The sequence below is a fragment of the Callithrix jacchus genome, chromosome 6, assembly GCF_049354715.1.
Source record: "Callithrix jacchus isolate 240 chromosome 6, calJac240_pri, whole genome shotgun sequence".
Classification (NCBI taxonomy): domain Eukaryota; kingdom Metazoa; phylum Chordata; class Mammalia; order Primates; family Cebidae; genus Callithrix; species Callithrix jacchus.
In genome coordinates this window covers 50,766,183-50,784,051 of record NC_133507.1, presented here as the reverse complement: position 1 = coordinate 50,784,051, position 17,869 = coordinate 50,766,183, and the positions used below count along the sequence as shown (strand labels likewise).

The window sequence follows — 17,869 nt, the reverse complement described above, 5'->3', positions numbered from 1 at the left end:
TCTTTTTACTGAACTTTTTAAGCTTCCTTCTGTTTTCCAGCTTTTTAATTATATTAACATTTCCCCCTTTAACTGTGCAAAATTTTTTATTTTCCTTTTAGTTGTAAAACCCCAGACAGGGTAAAGTTTTTCAGATGGCTCCAAGCCACTATTGCTGAACAATATCTACTATATCATTTTAATAAATCTTTAGAATTAAAATTTGCATTGGCTGAAAGTGATGTTTCCTTTACATTACAAAGAATTAAAATTATCCTTCTTTTTCCCCTAGCTTATAAGGTAGTAGCAATAAATTTTTATAGACCCTCCTCTCAGCAAAAACAAATCAAATAGAGAAAGTTAAAAAAAAGAGAGAAGTGTTGGCTCCAGGAACTGTTTGATTAGATGAACTTGCAGGGTAAAACACTTTAACCACATCTTTGCATGCAAAATAAAAATAGAGAAAATGCACTGTTGCCGTCCATTTAGCTTGAGGAGGGCTAATGACTAATGAAATGGAAATAAAGGAGAAACCAATCATGAATATACTATTTTAGGAACAAAATTCACTGGAAGAAGTAGCTGAAAAGTAGTTCGATAAAGGAGAATATTAGGGCATGGCAATTCAAAGGGACAGACTACTGTATACTGTGGTCTCTTCAGATGACTGTTTTTCAGTGCCTTTGATAGAGAAAAGAGAAAAAGTTAAGGTAACTATATGAGTATTACCAACAAATATTTTGAGGTTGAAAATTGGAAAGGATTAGTTCAGTCCTATGGTCTTCTGTGACCCTCATAATTTTATATTGTATAAATTATTAAATATGATGTCATTAATATTAAAGCATAATGAATGGTCAGTACCCCAAATTCCACTTATGAATAGGGTGATCCTTCAGAGACTTAAGAGGAATTGAGTCTTGTGATTAACTTTTGCTCTTTTCTTGTGGTTTAAACTAACTCTAGATACATGAAAGGCCATTTCTCTTGATTAGGATTTGTTTGGTTGCAAGAAATAGACAGGCTTAGGCTAACTTAAGGAGGAGTTTGTTTTGAGATGACAACAGTGAATCTCAGGAAATCTAAGGTCAGTGATTACAGCTGTCTGGGACTTTACTGTAACTGATGTCCATTACCTGGAAAACCATAGGCAATCATCTTTTCCCTCAGTCAGTCTATACCTCTCTTATGACATCTTGTCATCTCGTATTCTCCTCTCTCTAGGCACCTTTCCTTCTTCCCCATAAACTCTGACTTAAACATAGCTCCCAGTGAAGCTGGTCAGAACTTGGCACTCTCCAGCGTTTACTCCACTGTTTCACATCTTCCAAGTTCCAAGTTAGTACATGATTTCTGCAGAATATTAGTGGCAAAACCTCAGACGTCTTCTTGATTTACTACTCTATTTGCAGACTGTTTTAATCTCATTTGACATTATACGGCTATTTTTAAAAATTATTTGCTTGAATATAACCATATAATGACTACTGAATGTTAATGCAGGTACTAAGATCAAGTTGGGGAAAAAAATCACAGAAATAGCAAATCAATATCTCTTGAATTTTGCAATTCTTTCCCTTTTGGTGGGGGTAGGGATGGAGCAGAGATGAGAAACTAAAATCTTTCCAATTGTATTATGCTGCCAAACCAAACAATGTTAATTAATATAAGAAACATAATGCAGATTTTATTATGCAAGTTGTTAATTGAAAGACATATAAAGATCTGGGAGTTTTCATCTTAATATGGATAAATGTGATAATCTTCAAGAAAACAACCATGATAAATAAATCTAGGTAAAACAAAAAACAACAGCCACAGGTATTTTTATCAGATGTTGGAACCTGTGCATACATTTTATAGATTAGTCCTTTGGTGAGAGAAATATGTGAGCAAATGAAAAGAGCTCTGTGATCAGAATCAGGAAACATTAGTCTACCATAAATTCCATGAGAGCAGGAGATCCTGTAGCCTCAGCTCTCAGAGCAGGGCCTGGCCCAGAGAGGAAACTCAATAAAGATTAAAAGAATGAATAAATGTTCTTATGATTTTTCACTGAACCAGCTAAGTGACAAAAAGCAAGATAATTTTCCTCTCTGGGTCTCAGTTTCTTCAATTAATAAAATGCCATGGTTTTGGAGTCATTTTAAGAATTGACATTCTATGATTATATAACATATATTCAAAATTTTAAAACATCTATATGTTAAATCTTTTCTTAAAACTATATTCTTTATTTGAAAGCATGTAATTCCCTTGGACAAAGCAATTCTTTATCTTTTCATTAGTAAGATGGTTTGGAATTTATATGTGTGAATTATCTTGGAAAACAGTATTGCCGATAAAAGTATTTTATAACTAATTTAACAATGCTAAGTCACATGAGGGAAAACTATTGCCATATGCCTGTCAGACGATATTTCAGCAATTTTGACTTCAGCTAACTCAACTCTTACAAAATACCTGATTTTCAGTCTCATAGGCAAACATCTATTGTAACCAACTCTTGAAATAAAGCAAAAGCCTGTGGTGATTTCCTTAATGAATTTTGTTTTAGATTTTATGTTAATAGGGAGCAAATCTTAAAATTTTGGGGGGTTTTCATCTCCCAATGTCGGATGTATCTTTACATTTTTGTTTGCAGAATATCATCTCACTACAAAATTGTCTGACTTTACAAAGTTTTATGGTCTCGTCCATCTCCCTCTGAATAGATGCCTTGGGCAAACTAGGAAAAACACATTCCTCCCAGCTGGAGATCAGTCACACAGGATAAACAGTCAGAGCATTTTTCTGCCCCAGGCAAACTCTGCCTGAGAGGACCAGCTGGCTTTGCATAAAAATAAGAAAGGTAGAGTGGGTGCACACTGAGCAGGTAGAGATTTTTTTTAAATGAAAAGAAAAAAAAAAGATAGCAGTTCGAATTTAACCCTGTTGAAAAACTTGACACATCTGAGCATCTATTTTAAGAAAACCTACATTGCATTATTTGAACATCTGCTATCCAGTGTAGGAAAGGAGCTGGTGCTCTGTCTGGTGGCATCGCTGATGACATAGTAATGCAATTCTTTTGATGTGTCCAGTTGTGCAGAGATGTGACTTGTTCAAACTATGTTAATTATACAGCATGATGTTGTCATGGAAATCTGATGACACTGATAGAGAATAAATAGTTTAATGAGGGCCAGGTTATAAAGGTTTCTGGGGAGTCACAGCTTCCCAGCATATGAATTATTGCCTTTGTCCAAGTTAAATGCTTGGGTAGAAATGGCAATGCCATCTTAGTGGTTAAAAAATTTAATGCCTTGAAAAATATCATGCATGTAAGCCAGTCTCTAAGCTGGATTCCCGCCATCACCTCTCTGCCAACTTCTGATGCTCATCTCTATGGATGTAGAGATACAGATAATACAGGTAAAAAGATTAAGTCACTGAGGAGTTGTGGGAATTGATCATTGTAGCTCACTATAAATATCGTATTGCCCATTATCCTCATTTCCTTTGTGGTGTTTGTTTCACACCATTCACTGTACATCAGCATTGTGACAGTGATCAGTGTGAGCCTCCTGTGTGTCTTTAGTCCATGTGCTTGCACAGGCCTAGAGTCTTACTCCTATAGAATCAGAGGATCAGTAGGGCCCAGAAGAAACCTAAGAACTTGTCTAGTTCTCAATATTTACCTGTTATAAGGTTTTTAAATGAGATTATATAAATTAGTTGATTCTGTATCCAGGATTGTATAAACTGTGTAGTTTTTTAAAAAGTCAAACCCTTCTCCCTATAATTTTTTAAATGAGAATTTTTTTTAATTTAGTGAAAAAAAATCTTCAAAATCCTGCCATGTTAACATATTTTGGAGTACTTCCTTTCAAATATGTTTCTGTAAATGTGCACATTTACATCAATATATGGCATGTATATTTTTACATAATTGACTTCAATTGTATATCCAGTTCTATATTATTTTCCCCACTTGTTATATAGTGCACGTTTCTTATGTAACTCAATATATTTCATAATACAAGACACATCCAATATTCTGGACATTTAGGATGTCTTCGTATGTTTGTGATTATACATAATGTAATGAGCATTTTCACTCATACAACAATTTTTTCTTTTTGTTTCTCTCTTCTGGATTCTCAAACTCAGAACTCGTGTAACTCCCTAAATGTTCAATCTATTCAAATAAACAGTAGCCTAGTTAATAGCAATTATCTATATCTACAGAGAACTGTACTTGTGAAAAATTGAAAAGCTATGATTAGGCTACAATTTTTCCTCAGTTAAGCATAATCTCAACAGAAATAATAGTAGTTAATGCCTTTAGATAGATGGTCTTAAGTGAAGCCTAAGTATTAAAAATGAGTGCAATTGTACAATTTTACACATATTTTAGACACTAAATATGAAATATCAATGCATAATTAATTCATGAAATTAACACTTAGCATGATAGAAAAATGTGAAATATTGGTATGGTATGGTTTAAACAATCTACTCTTAGATAGTTTCATTCTACCCTGAAGAGGGTAATACAAGAAAAAAAACTCCCCTGAAAAAAAAAAAATCAAAGAGAAACAAAAAGAACCTCTTACTTCTTTGAAAAAAAATCGTTTTACTTAAAACTATTAAGAATTCTAAAAAGACATGAAATTTTACATTTTCTGGAAATCATTACAGAAAAACTTCAGTTTAACTCTGCTGCCTCAAATCTCTGGATTATATGAGGAAGAAGCTTGGTAGGACCACCGGCTTTGAAGATTTATGACCCTGGGTAATTTGCTTATGCTATCTTGGTCTTACTGGCTTAATCTGTACAATGGGTGTTATGAGAATTGAATGTAAATTCCCCAGAAGAGTACCTGATACATAACTGGCACTTAGTTCCTTCTGTTCTTGCTTTTAAATGATAATGAGAGATTATTTCATGAGATAAATTTTTAAAATAATTTCTCTCTTTGATGAAAGACAGCAACTAAAACTGTGCTAGTAGGTGAATGGTTAATATTTTTCCATAAAATAATAAACCTGTAGACAACTTGAGGGATGACTGATAATACACTACACATAAATAAATAAAATTCAGTGATGCAATTATGGTGTTTTCCTAAGGTACTCTGATTTTTTTTATATATAGCTAATTGGTCAGAAAATAATGAAAACAATAACTTAAATATGTATGGCAATTTATGGTTTCAAGTATCATTATATTTAGTGGGTTTGATCCTCACAATGTCAGTATTACAGAAGTTCATGCAAAGTGAGTAATTGGCCTTAGGCAAAAACAACTAATTAATATTAAAGACAGAATTGAAAGACATCTTGTTATTTCTCTCTCATTTAATTCTATTAACCATCAAGTAAGGAGAGAAGAGGAAAATCAAAACTAAAATGATGGAGTATCTAAAATTTAATGGAAGGGAAAACTTCTTATTAAAAACTGTGCTCCTCAATGATTGTTAGTATTAAGAAAACAGAAATTGAAAATAAATGAGCCATGTATGCATCATAAAAACTAGAAAAAAGTTTATTCAAAAGTAAAAGAACTTGGAAGCAGACATTAATAAAGATAAAAGCAAATATTAGTGGAATGGAAAACACAGAAGAAATAAAAATAAAGCAAGTATTTTAAAAAGCAGCTGATTCTTTTGAAGGGGATCTGCTTAAATAGACATCCATGGCCAACCTGATGAAGGAAGAATTAAGAATACAAATGGAAAACATCGCAGTTCCATCTAATCTTCCAAAAATAGATAATCCTACTAGCTATTCAAACTTTTTAGAGAAAGAGAGGGGTGCTCAGTTATCCAATTCCTTTTATGAAATTAGCATATCCTTAATATTGAGCACCTGGTAAAGATGCTGTATTAGCTTGCTAAGGCTATGGTAACAAAGTACTACAGACTGAATGACTTAAACAACAAAAATGTGTTGTTTCAGTCCTAGAGGCAAGAAGTATCTCACCGCGCACGCGCGCACACGCGCACACCCCACTCCCCATAAACTATAACATAGACTTTTTAAAAAGTCCCTCTGGATCTATGAATTATTCACACCAGCTACTAATCTTTTTTGATATTTCTATTTAGGATTAGCAATTTCTTCTGCCTTCATTTAGCTGCATTGCTGGGCCTGTAATAGGCAAATGTGTATATACCCAGCTTCCTTCACTGTGATTACCTTTCTCCTGTCTTTTCATACAATGGATTGCTACTTTGCAAAACAATCTGAAACTGCTGTAATTCCTCCAATAATGAACATCTGCTTCACTAATAACAAATCTATATCCCACACCTGTTTATATGCTAGCTTAGTATTTAATGATTTTTATTTATAAAGCCAAATCACAGTGGTTTTTACAGTGACTTTAATGCCGAATCATAGTACTTCTTTAAGTGTAAGTTTTAAAAACCATTTTTTAAACAGCAATTAAACTCAACACATGATATGACTCAAAAGTGATATTATTTATGTGACTCAAAAATGATATCACTCAACTGAAGAGATAATACGAACAGCTAAACACAAGTTCATGGAGAAACTAATATCGACCACCACTGTCATGAATACTTCCTTGTGGGTAGTTATCATAAGATGCAAATAGTTACGGATGCACACTGATTCAGAGCTGTGAAAATGGGTTTGAAAAAGTCTTAGATTCTACATGATATGGTAATAACACAATTTATAATGGAAACTGTCCTCATCCTAGATGTTAGGGTAACCTAATAAGGTAGAGCAGTGGTTCTCAAAGTGTAGTCCCAGGACAAGCAACATCAGCATCACCTGGTGTATTAGGCAGGGTTCTCCAGAGAGACAAAATCAATAAGATATAGATGTAGATATCAGATATAAATATATGAGGGGAATTAAGGGAATTGGCTCACACAATTATGGAGGGTGAAAAGTCTATGACAGGGTGTTTGCAAGCTGAGACCCAGGATACTGGTGGCATGGCTGAGTTCAAGTTCAAGGCCTCAGAATCAGGAAATACACATACATTCAATATATCTATTGGATATGCAAGAGACCTGCATTTCATAATGGCAAAAATAGGCCTCGGTCTCTTTTATAACTGTCATCCTTAGCCATTTCTCTCTCTTTGTTCCCTTTGCTCTAAGTTACCCTGTTTTCATAGCCCTTCCCCATTTTTCCTTCACCAAATTAGATTCACTTCCCTTTTGCAATTTTCTCAGACTTTCTCTCCCTTATTTTCCTATTTTTAACTTTTTAACCTTGCTTTAACCAAAATAAAAGTAACTAGTTATGTTAACATTGAATCTCCAAATTAAGGAATAGCGAAATACAGAAATATGAACAAGTATCCATAAAAATTAGGACTCTGGGAAGTTACACTGCTGTCCTCTGTCATTATAACAAGTAAAAGTAAGATAGTATCTAGTAGAGTATAATATAGAAAATTGCTAAAATATGTAATACTTGGACATGTCATTTATTTTTATTTTAGAAAACATAGTCTCAGAAATCACATTCATCTCCCTGGCTTTAGTGCTGGCTTGCATGCTGTGTCTTCTTCCTTTGGGTCCAGACATATTTTCTCTTTTAAAAATTGTTAATACACATGCAGTAGAAAAATAACAAGAGATGAGATGTTCCTTTGTTGTATGTTCACTGCAATCGCCTTATTGCTTAAAAACTGTAAGGCTTGTTCTTCTCTCAGTAGAAACCTATTTCAGAAATAATTTTCTTTGAATTGGAGTCAAACAAATAATCCATCATGAAACTGAAATCTCACTGGAGGTTCAAGCTCATAATACCAAATAATAAATGTATCTGCATTTTCTGATCATTGGTGAGTAATATAATTTTAATACTCAATCTTCCTATAAAACATGCATAGTGTGCAATTTCTTTTGTAGCAGAATTTCTTTTTAGTTTAGAGTGAAATGTGTTTCAGATTCGTAGACAAAAACACTGGGGAAAAAGTAATTACATTAAAAATATTATTTAATGAACTTTCTTGCATACATGTAAATTTTTTCTTTGTGAATTGAGTAGAAAATTTTACTTGGAAATTTTAAAGAAACAGCATGATCAATTCAGAATTTATATCTCAAACTCCAGTTAAGTAACCTACTTTTCGACAATTTTTGTTGGCTCTGTAGGCTGAGGAGGCAACATCTACTGACAGTCACTCTATTGTTTGTTAGTTTCAAATGAGGTACACAGTGAGTGAGTGGAGTCAGGCCAGTACTCCAGCAGGCTTAGGATACAAGGAAGAGTTTGTGAAGGCTCACACTCAATCTGCAATAAAACTGGTGGCAGGTTAACGTACCTCTCAGTTCCTGACACATTTGTTATACAGAAATTACAGACCGACTGACTTGACTATTGCTAAGAAAAATGCTTCTTGGTAAGTAACCTAATTTTAAAATGTTGATTTGTTTTAAACTGATAGGAAATATATATATTTAGCTATACTTGGCTTTTGTTGTAATTTTCCAGAGTTAACACAGATTTCAAACTGTGCTAGGCCATGTTGTGATTAGTATTATTTGTCCTGCTAGATTTTTAGGTGGCAAGGTTTGGCAATTTAGAATAATCTTGGAAATGTGTATATAAGTTAAAGAAGCAGTCATGATCAGTATTTGATCTGTATTTTTTTCTTCCACTAAAATTGTCATAAGATTTTTGGGTTTAATCAGCAGTTGTTAAAGGCAATAGTCTTCATGATCTAAATGTTAACATGATTTTTTGTTTAAAAATATTTTGGACAGCTATATGATGTTAAATGCTCTGATATGTATTCTAAGAAGGACCAGTTCTATGTGATTATTATAATACTCAAGATAAATTGAAATCCCTAGACTATCAGTTTTAAAATTAGTTTCAAGTAGTGGAACAATGAAAAGATAAAGTTTTAATGTGCTATACATATTTAGTAATACTCAAAATTATATCTTATGCAATATAAAGTATTTTTAAATATAATATTTACATGCCTTAGTCTTAATAGAAATCTGACAAACTTTTCAAAGAAAATTATATAGGAAGCTTTCTCATTTTAATAAAGAGCATAATTAAATAAGAATTTCATTTGGAAAGTATATAAATGCTTTTAAAATGCTTCATTGATAGAATCCTTCTTTTACTCTCAAGTTAATATTGTAAAATATGGTGAAATTTTAGGGCTTGGATTATTTATTTGGAAAATAGACATTTTTCTAAAAGAATCTATTGGTAAACACACAATAAGTTGAGGAATTTTCCAGTTAAAAAAGGCTAAACAAATATTTGAAAGCTCCAGGAAATTTAGGTGAAAATATCTTCCATTGCATTGATTATACTTTTACCAGTTGCAAACACTACCTCATGTGTGACAACAATTTAAGTCTTTATTTTGGAGGTATTAAGAATGTCACCATTTTGGCTAGCCATGGTTGCTCATGCCTGTAATCCCAGCATTTTGAGAGCCAAGGTGGGCAGATCACCTGAGGTCAGGAGTTCAAGACCAGCCTGGACAGTAGAGATGGTGAAACCCCATCTCTACTAAAAATAAAAAAATAAAAATTATCTGGTTGTGGTGGTATGGACCTGTAATCTCAGCTACTGAGGCAAAAGCAGGAGAATCACTTGAAGCAGGGAGGGGGAGGTTACAGTGAGACAAGATCATGCCATTGCACTCCAGCCTGGAAAATGAGCAAAACTCCATCTCAAACACACACACACACACACACACACACACACACACACACACAGAATGGAGCTATTTTAAGGAATGTTTGAGAACCCATTTGGGATATAGTAAAGACAGCTATATTTGTACCTTAAGTGATACTTTTACTTTGTTGTGAGTGTATTTAAATAACTTAAATATTAGGTCAATCTGCACAGAGAATGCCTACAATTTATTGTGTATTTGCCGATCAAGTTTTGCTATAATTTCAGGCCCGTTATTCTACCTGGTAACAGTACTATAACTGAAGAAGAGTGCTGGTCAGGGAAATGGGAGACCTAGGTTTTCATCCTGGCTCCTCAAGACTTCTTCTAACCATTAGGTCACTTCCTGTATAAAATGATTTCTTAAAATTTTACTCTATTTTTGCAATTCCACTTCTGCCTTCTTGACTTGCATAATCCTGTCATGTTGGAGATACCATATACCTGTATGAAATGCATTAAATATTTTAAACAAGGGCAATCTATTCACATGGGAGCTCCCTTTGGGTCATGAGTTTCAGTGCCATTGATGGGGCAATAAATGATGTTGGTGATTTCAGAGAATGATCCCAGCCTCTGGAAATAGCACCTATACTTGTGTGAAATGGTCACAATTTTGTTATCATTTACCAAGGTCCTTACACATGCATGTTTTATGACCTTCAAAGAAAATTTCGACCCTGGAGACATATATTTCGAATATCTAACTTTAAGACATACATATTTTTAAAGGGCATATTGCAGTTGAAATCATCTGTGCAGTAGCTTTTCAAATGCAGAATCATAAAATATTTTCATACCATGTCCATGACCTCTTCATTTGCCCAAGATTTTCTCCATTTGATTGAAAATTGAAAGTTTGCAGATTTGAGTTTTCAATCATTTCACTGTAGTGAGGTGGCAAAGCATGAGCTTGAGATGATGGCAGTTCAAAACCCTTCTCCTCCACTTCCAAGTGGTTTCAGGAAAACTGCTTGTCCTTTCTGCACTCATTTCCTTCATAAATGAGGGTACCAATATTAAAGATTACTGTAAGGATTAAATAGATAATATTTATAAAGTGTCAAGTGTAATACTTTAACCAATAAATGGTAGGCAATTATTGTTGTCTTACTAAATTATTTTATCAACTGTCTTATTAAGACTGTTTCTATTTTGATTCACAGTACTTTCTAGGATTGCTGAAATTGTTTTGGTTTTATGCAGTTATTCACTTCAGTGTTCCAGTAAGATGACTGAATTATTTTCCTGTGTGAGTTTAGAGTCAACTAGATCTAACTCTAAATTATAGTTGTGAGCTATAATTACTTCAATGGTTAAGACCATTTTGGCCAGGAGGAGTAAAAAGTTATATTTTACAAAGAAGTATTTGTGAATTCATCTCTGCCTTCTATTCATACCTTGGTTAAAATGAGCCATGGTGTTGAGCAGTTTCTTTGGAACGTTACATAAACTTACTTATTCTTGGCCACATAGCAGTTGGGAATACGCAAACAGGCCTGAAAGGAACCAAACAGCCAATCTTTACAAGCAGGAAACCTAATATTTACACAATAATAGGGTGATGGCCACTAAGGGGGCTTATGACTAAGTTTTCTTATTCATCATGAATAGGAGCTAGCATCTTTTCTTCAAAGACTTGTGTTAATATGTTCAACGGGACTAGACTGAAGCACAGTTGTGATGCAGGCATTTCAACACCAGAGGCTCTCTGCTCTTCCCCTCCTCTGCCCCAGTACAGAGCGCCCTCACATTCTCCTCCTTTCCCTTATCAAACTGGCTTTCTGGTTTTCTATTTTACACCAAGATACAAATGCCTTGTTGTCATTCATCAACATTTTCTATATATTTGCATTTTAGCACACTGAACAATTTAAGCTAAAAATCTAAAGCTCTAAGCCCATAAAATTGTAAGCAATGAGTAGCTTGAAAGCTTTCGGAGAAACACAGAGGTATAATCACTAGATCATACATATTCATTGCCCCCAATGGGCAAAAAATTATTCCTGGGAGCAAAAAAAACTTCTCTTTTTATGTACGAGCACAGATATACATATGGTACATAGATACATGGTTTATCTGTAGTATTAAAATTTCATGGGAGACATGTAATAAAAATGTCTAAGAAGGCCCCTTAGAAGGGCAACAGTGAGTAAAAAGGCTAAGAAACACTGCTGTAGATGAGGATATCAAAGGACTTTGTAAGATTGCAGTTTGAATTTTTACTGAATTGTCTCAATGTTTTCAGCATGAAGGAACTGATGCCTGATTTAGTACTTATATTTGATACCAGTATTTATATTCTCATACATCAAATATGATCAGCTGCTATGCCATTATTCTTTTTAGTTTTAGTAGGAAATAAAGAGAAGGACTTGAGGAAAAGATATACTTAACCTTGAATCCAGCTGTACCTCTTACGTGTTCTGTGACCCTTGGCAAATCATCTACCCTCTTTAAGCTTCAGTTTTCTTCTATTTAGTTTACTTGGGAATCAAAATGTCCACCTGATGGAATTCTAATATCATAAAGATTAATTATAATAATGTACATAAAACTTTCTGCAAATTGCCTAGTACATAATAAATACATGCCTGTGAGTAGCTATAATTTTATGTGTTGTGCCTTTTTACCTCAAATATTGGCTTTAAAACTTATAGAAAAAGAAATCTAGATTAAGGAGGTAAAGGTATTGTCCATGAAGGTCAGGCAGAACTCCCTCTAAGACAAATGTTAACCTAGTCATAAAAAAGCAAGATAAACTTCTAATATTTCTTTTAAACCAGTAACCAAACCTATTAACATAAATAAAAAACAGAATAAAATCCAAATGAACATATCTAGACTAGTGTAATTTCTGTTAAATGTAGAATAATTACCCTGACCATTCTATTAAAATACATTTTCTTTAAATACTACATTGCACTTAGCTGTAAAGTACTTGTTTTATTCCCCTAGAACCATGACTCAGTGTTATTCGGAATCCCCATCTGTTTGTGACATCACTTTTGCCTGGAATGTTATTCCCTTGTCTCCTTACTGGGTAGACATACTTGCCTTTAAATATTCATGGTATGTAATTGTAGGATAGATAAATTAATTGAAAAGAAGTAGTTTTTCTTCCTGAGAATTCATGTGGAGTTAGTCCAATTTAAGTATTAATGCAACTCTGGAAAATTTTGTTCCTTTAAAAGGAGTGTCCACAATTTGCCCCACCTCTCTTTCTATTTTTCTTCAAGTACTTGTTCCACTTTTGTGATTTGCTCTTAAATCCCTAACCTCTTAACATTGTTTCCAGGTTTTCTTTTTTTTGCTTTCTTTTCTTTATAAGATTAATATTTAATACCTCTACAGACAAAACTCCAATGGAGAAGGAGAAGTGCTTCAGTTGTACCATTGTTTTGGCAAAATAGAATAAATGGGCAACTCTGGTATGCATAATGCATTCTCCATTGCCTTTTCTGCTTATCTTCTTTTTTGGTAATTTATCTCTTCAACAATGTTTTTACTTTTCTGTACTAGCAATTATTAATAATAAGTAACTATAGAATAGTATTCTTCATGCCAAAGTGTGGCTTTGTTACTTTTGACTTACAGCAGAAAATACAGGATTTTGAGAAGCAGTATTACGAGAATTCTACAGGTAGGCAACACATTTATTCAGCAGAAGTAGCCCACAAGGAGCGGAATCCAAAACTATCCATGATAGAATTATTCAAAACCTTTCCTAGCTTTCCAGAGAGTTGAAAGGACAGAGTTTTCCAGGGTAGACAAACATCATATTTCAAAAGCATGTGAGAAATCCAAGAGCCTCATTTGGAATAAAATATATTGGCTCAGATTCTGTCTTCATATGCCTTAAAAAATCATACTCCAAAAGGACTATGGAAGTTTTGACTTTAAAAAGCCATTAGGCTGCAAGTTGGGTTAAGAATACATGCATACTAAATGGCATCCTGGAAGTTTCAGTGCATTATCGGTAGTCTCTAATTTATGTAGTATTGTCATAGCTTACTTACTGCCATTTCAGTGAAAGAATCTGAGATTTCAAGATAGTAAGAGGCAAATATTTTTGCAGAGATTTGAAACCGAACTCCTTTGAGAACTTCCCAGTGAAATCATTTCCCCAAACCTGGAAATCTAAAAGTGACATCCCCAAGAGGTTAGAATGATGTTCACATACTTGAACTTGGAACTACGGTATCATAAAGAATTAATATGGTATTCTTGATCCCTATTTATTTTAGTTAAGACAGGAAAAGTGACTTAATCAAGATGTCTCATCTAGGAAATTTGAATTAAAATACAATCTTCTTTCCAAACATTTATTCTGCTTCCCTCTGTTTCCATCTAGTAGGCTGGACAAGAGCCCTGGCCTGTGTGACAGGCTCCTATCCTCCTGCACTGGAAGGCGGTGGGGAGATAGGAAATAGGAGACCGAGGTTTTCATCCTGGCTCCTCAAGACTGCTTTTAACCATTCCTCTATAAAATGAGGTCACTTCCTCTATAAAATGATTTCTTAAAGTTGTATTCTATTTTTGCGATTCTACTTCTCCCTTCTTGGCTTCCATTATCCTGTCATGTTGGAGACACTGTATGCCTATAAAATAAAGAGGATATTTTAAACAAGGGCAGTCTTTTCACGTGGGAACTCCCTTTAGTTTAAGGTTCAGTGCCATTGGTGGGAAATAAATGGTGTTGGTGACTTAGGAAAATAATCCTAAATCCATCCGTTTATTCTGTTTGCACCTCTGTCAGCAAATCCAAGGTGTTTCCTCCTCTGAAATATACTAAAAATGACCCTTCTCTATTAAAACTATTTTTATTTCTCCTCATTGTTGTACATCTCTATGTCTTTCTCTGGAAATATTTCAAAATAATTTGGAGAAACATTGTCAACTATTTTTCATTCCTTTAGAAAGATTAAAGTGGCCTTGGCTAGTGTGGAGAAGGCGCTGACTGTTCTGCGTTTGTTCACTAGCTGGGGTATTGTTAAACGAGAGAACACTTGCCACTGCTGCTCATATGTTGTCTTTTTTTCTCCTTTACAACTCTCTTGGGCCTTTTAGGGTACTTCAGTGTTGTAGAAGGAAATAGAGATGGCTTGATAATTGATTTTTTTTCCTGCTATATTGGTTCTATGTCTCTTACAAAGTAGCAGAGCCTACTCTCTTCTATGTGGTATCAGTCAGAGTTCCAACTGAACACTGAAGGCATAAACAGCTCAGATTTTCAATTAGGATTTCATTAAGGACCTACTTGATGTGGGCAGGTTTAGGGTAGTGAGTAGCTGATGTTAAGGTACTTATTGACCCACCATAAGTCTCCCCATTCCTGAAAGGGAAGGGGAGGTAATGGAGCTGCCTAAGTTTAGTAAGAGCTGAAACTGGAGACTGGATGGAAACTATTCAACAAGAGCTGTTCTTCTAGAGAGAGGCCATTGCCAGAATGCAGGCACAAACGGAACTCAAAAGAAATCCCCTGACTTCACTCTTCTTCTGTGCAGCTGTAGTGCACAGGGTCTAGTGAGGGAGATCTGTTGGCTCCTAAAAGAAACGGTCCCAACTTGTCCTTTTGCATGTTGACATGCTTTTTCAATATCTCCTGATGTTCTGTGTCTATAGCAGCTCCAGCTCCTAGTTCTAATTCAACTATTTTCATTCTTCTGTGCATTTAGAAAAGAGATGATCATTACTTTAGCCAATTGCTTAACAAATTTTTATTGGGCATATATTATGGGCTAACTACAATGTTAGAAAGGCCCCAAGGATATCAAGGAGGTGAATGAAGCAGAAAAGACCCCTGTCCCTAAGTGACTTTTTCTTCCCTGCCTAAACTATGGCTTTAAGAACTCAGAGACTCTTCTAGAAATCCTCAATCTTCTTATGTTTTCTGGGGAGTGCTTTGCTCAATTCTAAACAATAGAGATGAGCAAATCAATAGGTAAAGTGTTTGTAGTACTCAATTTTCATCATTCATTCATTCATTCAAAAATTTATTTCTGAGCATCTATTGTGATTAGTATATGTAGAGATTGAGAAATCAGTAAGTTATCTTAGGGTTTGGGGTTCTGCTCATCTAGCTGAAAACAGATATGCAAATAACTACAATGGCAAGGTGTCAAGAGCAAGGGACTAGCAAATGATTCCATTGTTTTGGATGAAGTTGACTATGAGAGTTGTGATAATAACCATAACACCCAATTTCCTGGCTGCTTGGATGAGCAGTTTAAAGACTCACTGCTAGTAATGTGTGCTTTTATTTAATGGGAATCCCATAAGTACTCACTTGTAAAAAGCAGGGTTTCCCAGAATCCATTGGCACAAACTGTTCAAACCCTTGAAATACACACAGAACAATTCAGGCAGTGTTAACACTGGGATAAACTATATGACTGAATTAGGGAGCTCAGGAGAAACTGTTTTTAGAGATCATTTGACATGTACTTTTTACTAGTCCCTACAGCCTATACTTTAGAACGATACTCATTGAAACTGTGAAAAATGAAACCACATCATGAAATGTTTTCCTCATAATAGTTAGCATTATTTGTGTATTTTAATGGTTGTAACTATGGACTCTTTATAGCTACATAGGACATAGATCTTGTCATGTTTTTAAATCTACATCTTAAAATGCTTTGTCCTTAGACAAGAGTTTTCTGATCCTCTGATGTATTAAAAATGGAGCTCAGTTCTGTTTTTTAATCTGAGACAAAAAATTTTCTCTGGAAGTATAGTTTTGGCCTACAGTTTGGTTCTTTCTATCTTCTCTAAATGATAGAAACACTCCCATTTTTCATCACTTTCTGATTCTCCTTTCCATTATTTTCTAGAGAAAAGGTGTCCCTGATAACGATAAAGAAAATGAATCTTAGCCATTTTCCATTAGCAGTACAGTCTTCTTCAGGTTCACCATGACATCCATAGGGACTGGATTAATACCTTAGCTCTGACCTTGTTAACAGCAGCTCATCACACAGATGGTTTAGCACTCAAACACCAAGGGGGCCTCTGCATGGTAACATTCAGATTCTCCTTTATTCACGCACAGATCCGTATTTGGAGGTTCTCATAAAACTTAGTCTTGGAGAGTATCTTGCTGGAATTTGGGGTTTTGTTTTTATTTTTTTATTTGTAGTGAAAGAGGTTGAGTATATACTGTAGAATACACAGTGTATTCAAGGAACTGGAAACAGTGTAAACTTATTTTTATATACTATGTTGGTTATATTTTAAAATATTATGCTTGGTGTGTCTTGTCTCCAGGCATCTTTTCCAGTGAAGGACCTTTAAATGTAAAGCCATTTGTCAAATTATTAATCTAAAAAAGTGAAATATCTTATTTTCCTGTTTCTGGGCTTTTTGGACATTCTCAGTGTTTGTTATCAACTTTTTTTTCAGATGAACCATTGAATGAGTGCACTGCTTTACATTTATTGATCCCTCACCTGAAGACATACTGAACACTTTGTTTCGAAAAATGGCATATACAGTATCGAAAAATAAGTGTATCCTGTGTCAGTTACCTAATTTGAAGACAACTTGTATAATTTTACCCTTTTGACAGATTTTTGTACATGGGAAAAAAAAATCAGGAGAAAACATGTACTCTGAAGACATTAAAGTCAGAATTATTTAAACAGATCTATGTGTATCTTTTATATTATGCAGTTAAAGTAATGCATGCCCTTTCTTCTTTGAGTAATACCAGTGGCACGGTGGAATCAAAAGGCATTGTTTCCAAATGTTTGCCATTTTGATGCTGATGATAACTATTATGATATTTTGTCTTAATAAATTCTTACATTGTAATAGGGTATAACTGTATCAATTGTCTAGTGGATTTAATGCCTCTTAACTCGTAAGGCAGGGATAGGATTACTTATCCGTCAGCTAAGTCTTGTGCTGTGACACATTGAATCAAAGAAAATTCATAATGTCATATAAACACAAAAGACTTTTGTGTCTTGGTTTCTCACTGCCCTACCTTATTGATTTGCTTTTCTTCTACTTCTGATAAAGGCAATGAAATATCTATCCTGTATGGAATAAATGTGAGTTACTGATATAACCAAATGACTGCCAAAGGCACAGTGCCACTCTCCACATGACAGCTTGTTACAGGATTCCTCTTTCAATAATGAAACCCTACAGCCTTTGCACCAAGCTCAAGCATAAAGGATATCATGTTATCCTTTCAGCA

At 34.4% G+C, this 17,869-nt stretch overlaps 1 protein-coding gene and 1 long non-coding RNA gene across 16 annotated transcripts in view; one reads left to right on the top strand and one right to left on the bottom strand.

Moving 5' to 3' along the window:
* Positions 1 to 17,869, top strand: part of ZNF385B (zinc finger protein 385B) — a 400,251-nt gene that overhangs the window by 180,271 nt on the left and 202,111 nt on the right. For 2 of the 12 annotated variants that reach the window (XM_035304438.3, XM_035304437.3), the window contains exon 1: positions 8,239 to 8,356. The exons of the other annotated variants lie outside the window; for them this stretch is intronic. In XM_035304438.3, coding sequence (XP_035160329.1) covers positions 8,347 to 8,356 — 10 coding nt within the window. In that variant the 5' untranslated portion in view covers positions 8,239 to 8,346. Of the gene's footprint in view, positions 1 to 8,238; positions 8,357 to 17,869 lie in introns of those variants that run through there. 12 annotated transcript variants of the gene reach the window in all.
* Positions 7,419 to 17,869, bottom strand: part of LOC118154546 (uncharacterized) — a 42,284-nt gene continuing 31,833 nt past the window's right edge. For 3 of the 4 annotated variants that reach the window (XR_008482100.2, XR_008482101.2, XR_004744549.3), the window contains 4 exons: positions 12,061 to 12,181; positions 11,064 to 11,162; positions 10,464 to 10,659; positions 7,419 to 7,670 (listed from right to left, as the gene is read on the bottom strand). This is a non-coding gene — a long non-coding RNA (uncharacterized LOC118154546). Of the gene's footprint in view, positions 7,671 to 10,463; positions 10,693 to 11,063; positions 11,163 to 12,060; positions 12,182 to 17,869 lie in introns of all 4 variants that reach the window. The other variant, XR_008482102.2, reaches the window with a different exon arrangement.